We start from the raw sequence: 12090 nt of genomic DNA, 5'->3' as shown, positions 1-12090 counted from the left end.
AAGGAGAACGGGAGAAGGGAAGAAAAAAAATGGGAGGGAAAAAAAGGAGAAGAAGAAAGAAAAAGAAGTTGAAAGGGAGAGAGAGAGAGAGAGAGAGCTTACTCCCAACATCATCTGTCCGTGATAACGGTACACAACCCTCTGTCCACGGGATATCTGATCCCAGTCTACCCAGTCAGGAGGAGTGTTGACCTCGTTCCACAGACGATGCAGGACGGGGTCACTATGGGCACCTTTTTCGAGGATAGCGTAGGGATCTCGTGTGGAAAAAGGGCATTTACTGCTGCTGCTGCTGCTATTGTGTGCTGACGATGGGTCCGGCGGTCCTGAATGAGATGGGAGAGGAGAGATGGCGTCTATCTTGGCCATTGCCTCGGATCCAAGAGTGTCGTACGTGTAGAGGAGCCTGCGGATATCTTGGATGCGAGGGTGCTGGTCTGTCCAGGTAAATTCATGGCCGCACGAGCGGGCTGGTGTGCCGGGTACTTGGTTAGGTGTCGTGGCTTGCATCGTGTAAGTCACTTGATAGGGTATGCATATAATGGCAGTAAAGAGAGAAGATGGTAGAGCTGGTACGGAGAACGGGAGATGGAGATTACAGACACTATTCAGAATACACAAGGACGAATAGATATATATATATATACACATATAGACACACTCACTCACACACTCACACTCACTCACACACTCACACTCACACACTCACACTCTCTCTCACACATACTCACACACACATATATATATGCATATATGATATATACCCGTATACAAGTGGCGTTGGAAAAGAGGACGTATCTGTCTCGGATATCCCAACAATGATCCTTACTCTCAATGGCCAGTGGCGCTGTACGTACGTTCGTTGTCGTTGACATGACGAATACTGGTACGGTAGGATCTACGGACAGTGTTGGTGGGGATGCTTCCCCCTCTCAGATGAACAAAAGGGTTCCCATTTCAGGATACCAGTTCCGGGAGGCGGGTATGGCACACTGCTCGTAAAGTGTGTCCCCCCCCCTCCGCATATTCATATTCTGACTGACGTAGGCTTCTCCAAAAAAGGAAATCAGTTCAGTCTCTTTCTGTGCTATGGTGTCAGTGCCATATTACACGTTTCTTTCCTTTTGTGGTATACTGTCCATACTGTTTCGAAAAAATTACTTCTGAATATGACCAGGGCAAGTTGAGCTATATCATACTACCCGATGAATGACTGAATGTCAGTGCAAAGTCAGCATCTCACGGCATTGAAGGGTATCATAAGCTGAAGAGATTTATGAGCAGGGGACATATGAAGATATCAAAGGATCGTAAGTGAGCATGATAGCATCGAGAAATGACGAGGGGAGCCTATTCCATGTTGTCATCAGATCGTTTGACGTCATGGATCAGATGCCGGGTATGTACAGATGTAGATCTATCCTGATAGGCGGGGGAGGCATCGGTACCATCACATGCGTGTGGGAACAGAAGAAAAAAGATCAGATTAGCAGTACGAGTTATCATGTCGTAATCGTATTCACGTGTGAATCGGTCGAGAGGATTGTCGGAAGCGGTTTTGCCAGCTGATACAGATAACCTTGTACGAGTATGGATGGATCAAGGAAGAGAGGAAGAGATGAAGAGATGAGGGAGATGCACTCCTCAATGTGGAGATGTGGATGATTCAGCAGGAGAGAGGTAATAATACGTAGGTGACCCGACACCTCAGTGGAGAGCAGACCCTACAGCTGCGACTCCCCCCTTTTACCTCGGAATAATATTTCTCCCTATCCGTCAATTCCTGGGAGATGCTTTTCATCATTATTATTATCGATTTCAGGGTCCCGCCCACAATGCAGGGTGTGCAAAGGTGCCGGTGCAGGCTGGAATTTTCCATCCAACCATCCCCATCGCATCGTCCTCTCCATCATCTTCCACCTTCCACCACGTGCAACTCTGCTCGGTGTAGGGGAAGAAGGAAGAAGGAAGGAAGGAAGGAAGGAAGAAAAGCCAGAGGCAGAAAAGGACCACGGGAGCCATGAGCTGCTCCTGTCGCACGGTCCCGCTGAGGACCTTTCTCAGCGGTCTAGCCCAGGTCCACAGACTCGAAGGGACGGCAGCAGCTCCCATCCCTCCTGTCCTTGCTCGACTCGTACGGCCGACGCCGACGCGACTCACCGCCGCCGCCGGAGCCGGCAGACTCATCTCGGCCCGGCTCTTCCACCACAGTCCGAGGTTCCTGCAGCAGCACGAGAAGTCACCACGGCAGCCGCCGCAAGAGCAGGAGCAGGAGCACCGTGACGGCGCCAGCTCCGATGCGAGCGCCGACGAGCACCGGAAGCAACCGCAAGAAGGGGCACGCGGGTCCGCAACGGGCGGCGTAGACCTTGCAGAGGGAAGAGCGCGACCCGTCCACGGTGGGACGACGACGACGACGACGAGCCGCCACGCACCCAGCAACATGCGACACGTAAAGCGTACGAGGGGGGCTGGGCCATCAATCGACGGTACCAGCGGCGACAAACCCTTCAGAAGCCATCGCCCACCCCAGAAGAGTCGCAACAGCAGCAGCAGCAGCAGCAGCAGCAATGAAAGAGATGGGGGCCGCCACGGAGAGGACGAGGCCCCGCCGGCCGGCAAGGTGGAGAACTGGCGGGTGCAAAAGGAGGCGCTGAAGACCAAGTTCCCCGAGGGCTGGCGCCCCCGGAAGCGGCTCTCGCCCGACGCGCTGGCCGGCATCCGCGCCCTGAACGCGCAGTTCCCTGAGGTGTACACGACGCAGACCCTGTCGGACAAGTTCGAGGTGTCGCCCGAGAACATCCGGCGCATCCTCAAGAGCCGGTGGCGCCCGTCGGAAGAGGAGGAGGAGGACCGGCGCGAGCGCTGGGAGCGCCGCGGACGCAGCGTCTGGGAGATGAAGGCCGCCCTCGGGGTGAAACCGCCGCGGAGGTGGCGCGAGGAGGGCATCGTCAGGGACCCCTCCTACCACGTCCGCAGGAGCGAGACGGCGCAGAGGGAACGGAGCCGCGAGGAGGACGACAAGGACAGGTACAGGACGCACAGGGCTCGGGTGAACCGCAGCAATAACAAGATTTAGATTCTCACCCCTACTTCTTGCTCTGCTCGGCAGCATCTTCACATAACATCTCCAAGCAGGAGGAGGGGAATATCTCGTCATCAACATTGTACAACATGAACATTACGTATATATACATGGGCATTTTTTGGGCGTTTTTCTTCTTTTTTTAAAGAGGGGGGGAGGGGGGGAAAGGGGGGAGGGATTATAATTGTAAAAGCACCACTCCAAAGAAGAAAAACATGTTGTCATATACCACCTTTTCTTCTCTCTCTCTCTCTCTCTCTCTTCTCTTCTTCCTTGTTTTTTTCTATAAAAAAAAAGAAAAGACAAGGTAAAAGACAGGATACTGTTTGATACCTGAGCACTACATACTATTCCGATGCTTGACTACATATCTAGAGATGGTGTCATGCCTTTCCGGTCAGCAACTGCCTCCACCAAGTAAGCCTTGTTTTGGCCCTTTTGCCCTTTGCCCTTTGCCATCTCACAAAGGTCGCAGCGTCGCAGTGTTCCGAGCCTCAGAGGGAGATAACCGTGGGATAGGTCGGGGTGCCCGACGTGTGAACAAGCTGAGCAAAGTCAAGATTGTTTCACGACTTGGGTACGATACATCAATTTCTGACAGTCCCCCCCCTCTTGTATGACGGGCCTCTGAAGTCTGCCACTGACCAAGTCAGAGCTCGTTGAAGATGCTCAACCGCCAGCAAAACAAAACAGGCACTTGCTCGAGTCGTCGTCTGTTTTATACCAGACAAAAATGGAAGAAAAAAGGTTGGGGAAAAAGAGAAGCTATATTCTTGCTGCTATAGAGGATGACATTATGGAAACATACGAGTAATATTTCCTTTCCCCGTACGAAGAGTATCAACGTGGTGAAACACATCCTTCCCAAGCTTTATGATCTATCCCCTGCTACTCGTACGAGAGCGTGTGTGTATTGTACCAGAGGTATATGTTGGACACAATATCCTCACGAGAATATATATATATATATATATATGCATATATGCTTTCCTCTCTCCTTTTTTTTTTTTCCAAAAAAGAAATAGAAAAAAAAAAGACTCAAAGACTCATGATGCCTTTGAATAGCCTAAACATTCTCACAACAGCCTTGATTCGCCTACCCAACAAGCGCCCACCTGAATGTGAGAGTGACAGGGGTCTGGTACTATTGGCCTGGATTCAGGGACCCGAGTATCCCCCTTTCCCGTGCTTTTGAGACTCTGCAAGTCACATAATTGAAAAAAAAGAAGAAAAAAAGAACCCCCCCCCCCCCCCCCCCGAATACGGAGTTGGAGTACGTGAATCCACGAGGCAGGAGCCATTTGATCGCACCTGCTCCCAACTTCTTCTTCTGCTCCTCCTTCTCCTTCTCCTTCTCCTCTTCATTCTTCCTTCCATCTTACCTTCTCTTCTCATTTAGTTTCATCTTTTTCCCTCCCATTGTACCTGCCATCAATTATACTCTCTCCACCTCCCATCCTCATACCCAGCAGGCAATAAGACACTACCGGGTACCAGGTACTACGATTATTGTACAGCTCTCCCCCACATAACCCCTCTCAGCTGCACGACCCCGAAAAAGAGAGATCAAGGACAGACGCGATACGACCTCGGCGGAAGCAGAAGAGAAGAGAAGAGAATAGAGGGAAGAGAGTAAACTCTCCCGGGGAATACGCTCCCCCCCCTTCTCCTATCACACAGACACACATTCATCATGTCCTCCCCCCGGACATCAGACCTTCGGACCATGAGCGACTCGTGGCTGGCCCCGCTGTCGGTCGACCTCGTCCTCAAGGTTCTCTACGTGACGCTGCTGCACCCCTTTGTGTGCTTCATGATCCCGCTATGCCTGCGCGCCCGCGCTGTCGAGTGGGATGCCCCGTGGATGATCGCCTCCTTTGCCTGGGCCACGGTCGTGACCATGGGCTGGGCGGCGGCCTCGGTCAACCGCCGCCTAGCCTACGGCAGGCCGCGCGAGATCGACCTGAGCGAGGAGGTCATCGTCATCACGGGTGGCGCGGGCGGCATGGGGCTCCTGCTGGCCGAGGTGTACGGCATGAGGGGCGCCACCGTCGCCGTGCTCGACGTCAACGACATGGAGAACTGCGAGGCTAGGGGCGTCACTCACTACAGATGCGATGTCGGTGACAAGGACCAGGTGGCCGAGGCGGCGAGAGAGATTGAGAAGGAGGTGAGTCTGACCTGGTCAGGAGGAAGGAGTGCAGGGTGGGAAAGGCTGACTGATATGCGAAAACAGCTCGGCACGCCCACCATACTCGTTAACAATGCCGCCATAGTCGTCGGCAAGTCGATGCTCGACCTCAGCATGGAAGACGTGGACCGCAGCCTGCGCACAAACATGATGGCGCCCTTTTACTGCATCAAGACCTTCCTCCCCGCCATGATCCGCAACGGTCGCGGCGGCACCATCGTCAACGTCTCCTCGGTCCTGGGCCACCTCGGCGCCGCCCACCTGAGCGACTACGCCGCTGCCAAGGCCGGCATGACGGCCATGCACAAGTCCCTGGCGGCGGAGCTGCGCAGCTCGCACCCGGACATCCGCATGCTCCTCGTCACCCCCGGGCAGCTGACGACGCCCCTCTTCTACGGTGTGACGACGCCTAACAGCTTCGTGGCGCCCGCCGTCGAGCCGGTCGACGTAGTCAAGGAGATCGTGACGCTCATCGACGAGGGTATGGGCGGAAGCATCGGAACCCCGCTCTACGCCCGGTGGATTGACTGGTACAACGTCTTGCCGGCAGCTGTCCAGATCATGGCCCGCTCCTTGGCCGGGGTCGACAAGGGCATGCTGACTTACAAGGGACGTGCGGGCTTGAGGCGTGAGAGGGAGGAGAAGAGCTGAGGAAAGTAGGAGGATATGCTGGTGGCCACGCACTCGTCGGCGGCCAAGATGGGGACGAATCTTCCCGACTGCGCCCCTCTTTTCCTCACCATGCCCCCCATCCCTCTCTCTCGTCTCTCTGGCTGGACCGGAAGAAGAGATGATGGGATTGGCTGTATCGCATGGGAGCTGCTGCTAGTTTACAGGTACAAGTAATGTCGAATCATAATAAGATGACGGTGGAAAGATGGCATATATCCTCATTTCGTATGCTGCGGGAAAGGACCGGGACCGGGCCGAGCGAAGGTGTGCTGTTTCTGCTGCGGTTGGACGGTGTTGGGCTATTGGCCGGGAGAATGCCGTTGGTCGTTGTACGGTGCGATGATGGGTGAAATAGAGATGGCAGGTTGCCCTTCTCTCAGGAATTGGTGAACTGGTCCGCGAGAACTGGTCCGAGGACACATCTCTACCTCTCCATCTCACTCCTCTTCCTCTTCTCCTCTCCCTCCTCCCTTCCCCTCTCTCTGCTCCGCAAGGGAGAGAGGAAAGCGGGGGAAGGGACAGAGAGCGGAGAGGTGATGGGGGGTGTATATGCGTGTGAGCGTGCGTGAGGGCTGAAAGCAGAGCTTAGATTTGTCTACCATAGAGTAGTCTGATGCCGGTATAGTAGCAATAGAACATGATGGAGAGTATCAGTACGAGCAGAGGATGCGAGCGCCGCGCGGGCGAGACAATGATGGGAAGAGAGGATTCGTGCTTGTCGGGACGTGCAGCCGTGCGGCCGCTGGGAAACGGGCGCTCTGTGGGTTCCCCTTCTCGGAGAGTCACCGAGAGAACTTTGTTGGAACCGAGGCCACGATGAGCCCAACAAGCCAGGATTCTTCCGGTGGGGAGCGGGGGGGGGGGGGGAGGGCAATGTATCGGTCGGAAGGTGTATCTCGTCAGTCCACTGCATAGAACATGTGATCGAAACATGTGTGTATGATAACAGGCCAGACCAATGTAAAGTTGAGATGAATTTGATCTTGTCTTGTAAATGTGAGAAGAGATCGTGCATGCGGGGAATATGGGAGGGGATCATATGAGAGAGAGAGAGAGAGAGCGACAGAGAAGGTACATGTGCTCGCTCGTACCCCGTATTACTTATTCCATGTATCACTGTAGAATCGGGAGATCCGTACTCGATACATGTAAGATGAAAACCTAGAGAGAACTTTTCGATCCAGACCTTTTTTTTTCTTTTTTTCCTTCTTCCCTGACCAAGACCCCCGCTCCGTCGAACGAACGCCCGCAACAGACCGGGGTGGTGTGGCGTCGTTACCGGCTGACGCGAGGCGGGACCTTGTGTGTGTGTTTGGACATGGCGAGTACATGTTGGCATCTACCCTCTTTCTCCCCCCCTACCTGTATGTTTCTCCTGTCTACATATAGTCTAGGGGGTGGAGGGATATGACGGATCTTGTCGAGCGTGAAGACCCCCCCTCTCCCCCTTCTTCCCTAGAAAGGGTGATGGGAATATACATTATCGTATATCGAGTGGTGACCAGCTGCACACGGTGGTTCCTAGTATCAGCATAAGCCGCATCACGCCATCCCTTGACGGGTAGAGCTTCAGGGTAGCTGGCACTGTAGAAGGAGAAGAAGGAAGAGACAAGGAGAGGAAGGAGAGGAAGGAGAGGAAGGAGAGGAAGGAGAAGAAAAAGAAGAAGAAGAAAAGAAGAAAAGAACACGACATGATGTATTGCAGAGTATCGTTACAGAGTGGTAATGCAGGAATAGAGCTTGGTGGGGCAGACACCCAACACCAACACCTTTCTGACCTTGTCCCACATGTCTGTTGTACGATGAATCTGTAATCTGTACATGGAGAGAGTTTTTTTTCTGTATTACGACGGGCCTCCTATATAAGAGCAGCTTCTGGGAAGGAAAACCTGACGAGGTCGCATCGCATGCTACTCACAATGATGATGTAGATAGTACAACCGGTAGAGATGGAGAAAGAAGGAAGGAGTCGAAAAAAAAGAAGGAAAAAAAAAAGGAAAAAAAGATTCACAAGATAAATACCAAATAAATCAATAAAACAAAATAAGAATAAAATGACATGAAAAGAGGGAAGAAAATCCCGTACTTCCCTCATGGTCGGAGAGCAATGGAGTCACCACCAAAATAGCTAGTCCCTTATCAGCGCCCGTCGACGTCCCCATCGACCAATGACAGAGTCCCAATCCGTCCACCCTAGACGCAGACAATCCCCCTAGATAAGGATAAGCCCTGCCAGTCGACTGATTTGCCCCGTCACCGTCGTCGTCCTCGTCGTCCTCGTCGTCCTCGTCGTCGTCGTCCGTTACCCGCCGCCGCCTCAAAGGACAGGACGCGCTCCCCTCTTCTCGCCATCCTCGTCTTTCGTTCCCCGACCCCGTCGAAACTGGCCGCCGGCACTGTCAGGCTACGACGAGTACCACCACACTGCGTATCATCACTACCCTCGTCCCTCGGTCACACACACGCACACACACACACACACATACACTCACACACATACACACACACACATACACACACACACACATACACTCACGCACGCACACACACATATACACATATACACGCACACCCCCCTCCACCTCGAAAGGATCGGTCTCCTTTCTCTCTTCTCTTCTTTTTTCTTCCTTCTTCTGTCCTTTTCCTCCTCCCGTCATGACTGTTGCATTGGTCAGTGGGTATAATAATAGTTTACGTCCCCGGGTGCCCATGGGTTGAGAGCCTTGTTGCCTGTGCTCTCTCTCTGTCTCTCTCCCTCTTCTGCCTCTCTCATTTCTCATCATCTTTCTCAACCTGCCACCCTCAACCGCACCTAGGAAACATACGTCTCCTTTTCTCTCCCACCCCGCCTCCCCCCTTCTCTCCATCTCATATACCCTCATACCCTCTCTCTCTCTCTCTCTCTCTCTCTCTCTACCTGGCTGTATCCGTAAACAAGAGATCGCAAGACGGATGAGAGAGATGCGTCGTCAAGTCTGAAGGAAAAGCAGCCCGACACACAGCATCCAAGCACCGATACCAGTACCCTTCCCTAACCAACCGAAGACGCGACGACGATGGGACCGCCGCCATGGTGGACTCCCCAGCGCATCGACCAGACGGTCACGCGAGACTTCGTCACGAGGCACCTCGTTCCCGAGGAGATCCAGCGCCTCGACCGACCCGTGGCCTTCACCTCGGACGCCCTGACGGAGCGCACGTACTGGGAGAGCATCCGGCACGGGGCCAAGCGCTTCTTCCTGATCCTGGTCGACATCGGCATGCCGGACCAGATCTTTGGCATCGTCGACGACGGCTGGGACGACTCCGAGCTCCCGCTCTCCCCCGAAGACGTGGAGCGGCTGCAGCTCACGGCCGCCAGGGACGACCGCGTCGACCGCAGGTTCCACGCCCGCCAGTACCAGTACCTCGTCGCCCCGCTGGAGAGGGGCGAGCACCGCGCCTACGCCGACCTTGACGTCGTGCCCGTCGACGTCGTCGACCGCGCGCCGCCGCTGCCGCTGCCGTCCAGCAGGGCGAACCACGTCGACAAGGTCAGGCTGCCCAACGCGCCGCCGGGGACGACGCTGACCCGGCGCCGATACGTCCTGAGCGGCGTTGCCGGAGGAGGAGGTGGTGGTGGTGGCGGTGGCGGCGGCGGAGGAAGCTCTTCCTCTGGAGGAGGAGGAGGAGGAGGAGGAGGAGCCTCTGGCGGTGGCGGCAGCGGCAGTGGCGGCGGTGGCATCCCGCACGGAGAGTTCCTCGACGTGGTCAACGCCATCCGCACGGTCCAGAGCGTCCACATGGTCTCGTACTGGGCGTCGTACACCCACCAGGGCTACGGCTACATACTCCTGTCACCCGTAAGCGACCACACGCTCAAGTCGTTCCTGGCCACGGCCCCGTCCTCCTTCAGGTCGCTGCCCAAGAGGGCCCGCCGGGAGCTCGTCGTCGACTGGATCCTCTGCCTCGTCGACACCATGGCCTCCCTGCACCGCCAGGGCCGCGCGCACTCGTACATCAAGCCGTCGGCCGTCCTCTTCACCGCCCAGAACACCATCTTCCTCGTCGACCCCACGCGCCTCAGCCCCGACGCCGCCTCCGCACGCGCCGACAAGTCGTCGTTCGACAGGGAGTGGTACGACTACGCCGCCCCCGAGCAGTGGTTCCGCCCTTCCGGCCCGGGGAGCCCGCCGACGAGGAGGGCCGTGCTGGCGTCGCTGTCCGTCTCGCCGGACGGCAACGACTTCTCCTCCTTCGGCAACGGCGACGGCACCGGCGGTTCCCTCCCGGTCCCCGACCCGACCCAGCAGGCCGACATCTTCTCCCTGGGCTGCATCATCCTCGAGCTGCTCTCCTTCCTGCTGAAGCGGTCGACCAGCAAGTTCGCCAGCTTCCGCTCGGCTAAGCTGAAGAAGGGAGGTCGCGGCGGCGCCGTCCTCGACACCTCGTTCCACAATAACCTGGGCCAGGTGGAGGAGTGGATGTCCGGTCTGGCCAAGGACGCTGCCAGGAAGGCGTCGGGCTCGGGCTCGTCATCCAGGACCGGACCTGGCAACGCCGCCGCCGCCGCCGCCGCCGCCGACGACGACGACGGAGCCCACGTGTTCCACGGCTTCACGCCCATGCTCCACGTCGTCGCCGACATGCTCGCCTCCAACCCGTTCGAGAGGCCGGCCGCCGCCGAGGTCCGAGAGCGGATGTACCGCATCCTCCGCGACAGATGCGGCATCCAGGACCTTCACTGCGGCGCCTGCCCATCCTACGCCGCCACCACACCGTCATCACCGTCCGAATCGTCGACGGACGCGGCTGCTCTCACGCACGGGTTCGCCCAGATGCGCCTGTCGCATTACCAGCAGCAGCAGCATCAGCAGCATCAGCAGCAGCAGCACAACCCGCTCCTCTACCAGACCACCTCGTACGACTCGACCGTCGCGTCGTCGGATAGCAGCCCCCCCGGACTGCTGCACCGTCGGACGACCAGCAGCAGCGGGTACTCTCACGTCAGCCGGCACAGCGGGAGGAGCAGCACCATGACGGGAAGCAGCAGCGAGCGCGACGGGGAGGTCGGCGGGCCGTACGCGACCCCCTCACGAGGGGTCGGTGGGGTCACCGCCTCGGCGCCTCAGCCAATACGGTCTCACGGGCCTGGATGGTCGAGGGACCAACATCACCAGCCTCATACGGGACAGTCGCAGCCCAACGGACAGCCGTCGTTGTATGCTGGAGCACGGTGATTCTGTCTTTTTATCCTTTTCAATTTTTGTTTTCAATTTTCTTTCATCCTTCACACACGTGTATATCCCCACGCATGTAGGCATGCATCTATATATATCAAGGCGTTGGAGGTGTATCATGCATCCGGACTTTCATTTGTATTCAACTTGGGGGTATTTTTGAGCTAGCGATGGAATATTTTTTCGAGGCTGCGTCTCATTTATCTATTCTACTAGGTATCGTCCATTTATGGACAGGAGCCTACGAGACTTGCTGTACTCCTACTACTACTCCTACTACTACTACTACTACTACTACTACGACCAACAAGATAAAAAAAAAGATTTTCAAGAAAAATAAAAAAAAAACCTCTTGACTACAAATCCTTCACCGCCTACTGATAAGATAACAAGAGGGGAATCCACAAAAAATTTCTCGACCGCCCACAAACTTGGGATAGACCGGATTGGAAGTGGAGTGATGCGTGACTCGATCTATGAGGGAGGGAGAGAGGGAGAGAGGGAGAGAGAGCAGGGGATGTGCAGGGTAATTTGTATATATGAGAGGGGAGAGGAAATGATCAATAATATTCATATTTGATATATATTCATCATGTCTCGAAGAGCTGTTATGTTTCTTGGTAGACATGTTTACATACTACAGTATCAGTACATGTGTAATACTCCGTAGTAAAAGAAAAAATTAGCAGGAAGTGGTCTGGTGTGGGGGAAAAAAAAAGGTAGGCAGAAAAAAACCAAAAAAAAACCAAAAACTTAAAGGCCACCAATCTCAGCATGGGACGTCAGACTTACTCAGCAGAATCTTTTTTCCTTTCCTTCTTTTTTTTTTTCCAGCCAGAAATTTGAGAACAGAAAGAGCAGAAGAGAGATCTAATTGTCCCGCATTCCTTTTTTTCTTTTTCTTTTTCTGTTTCTTTTTTTTT

The 12090-nt window shown here is 55.0% G+C and overlaps 5 protein-coding genes across 5 annotated transcripts in view; 4 read left to right on the top strand and 1 right to left on the bottom strand.

Annotated features, from left to right (window-relative positions):
- GMORB2_6395 (uncharacterized protein) overlaps positions 1-510 on the bottom strand; it is a gene marked incomplete at both ends in the record, with an annotated part of 2421 nt that extends 1911 nt beyond the window's left edge. The window contains one exon of the mRNA XM_035468365.1: positions 103-510. Within this exon, the coding sequence (XP_035322346.1) occupies positions 103-510 (408 nt within the window). The remainder of the gene's footprint in view (positions 1-102) is intronic.
- Positions 511-2020: 1510 nt separating this feature from the next.
- On the top strand, positions 2021-3079 carry GMORB2_6394 (Neugrin; the record flags this gene model as incomplete). The annotated part of the gene is made up of 1 exon (XM_035468364.1): positions 2021-3079. The coding sequence occupies one exon, from the start codon at positions 2021-2023 to the stop codon at positions 3077-3079; it is 1059 nt and encodes a 352-aa protein (XP_035322345.1).
- Positions 3080-4778: 1699 nt separating this feature from the next.
- GMORB2_6393 (Short-chain dehydrogenase) lies at positions 4779-5927 on the top strand (the record flags this gene model as incomplete). The annotated part of the gene is made up of 1 exon (XM_035468363.1): positions 4779-5927. The coding sequence occupies one exon, from the start codon at positions 4779-4781 to the stop codon at positions 5925-5927; it is 1149 nt and encodes a 382-aa protein (XP_035322344.1).
- Positions 5928-8116: 2189 nt separating this feature from the next.
- Positions 8117-8983, top strand: GMORB2_6392 (uncharacterized protein; the record flags this gene model as incomplete). Its single annotated transcript, XM_035468362.1, has 3 exons — positions 8117-8124; positions 8185-8245; positions 8939-8983. The coding sequence occupies 3 exons, from the start codon at positions 8117-8119 to the stop codon at positions 8981-8983; spliced, it is 114 nt and encodes a 37-aa protein (XP_035322343.1).
- Positions 8984-9004: 21 nt separating this feature from the next.
- GMORB2_6391 (STYKc) lies at positions 9005-11167 on the top strand (the record flags this gene model as incomplete). The annotated part of the gene is made up of 1 exon (XM_035468361.1): positions 9005-11167. One exon carries the CDS (start codon positions 9005-9007, stop codon positions 11165-11167), a length of 2163 nt encoding a protein of 720 aa, XP_035322342.1.
- Between the last annotated feature and the right edge of the window lie 923 nt (positions 11168-12090).

The sequence above is a fragment of the Geosmithia morbida genome, assembly GCF_012550715.1.
Source record: "Geosmithia morbida isolate 1262 chromosome Unknown scaffold_5, whole genome shotgun sequence".
Taxonomy (NCBI): domain Eukaryota; kingdom Fungi; phylum Ascomycota; class Sordariomycetes; order Hypocreales; family Bionectriaceae; genus Geosmithia; species Geosmithia morbida.
Note: the sequence above shows the minus strand (reverse complement) of the source record. Positions and strands in the feature narration are given on the sequence as shown.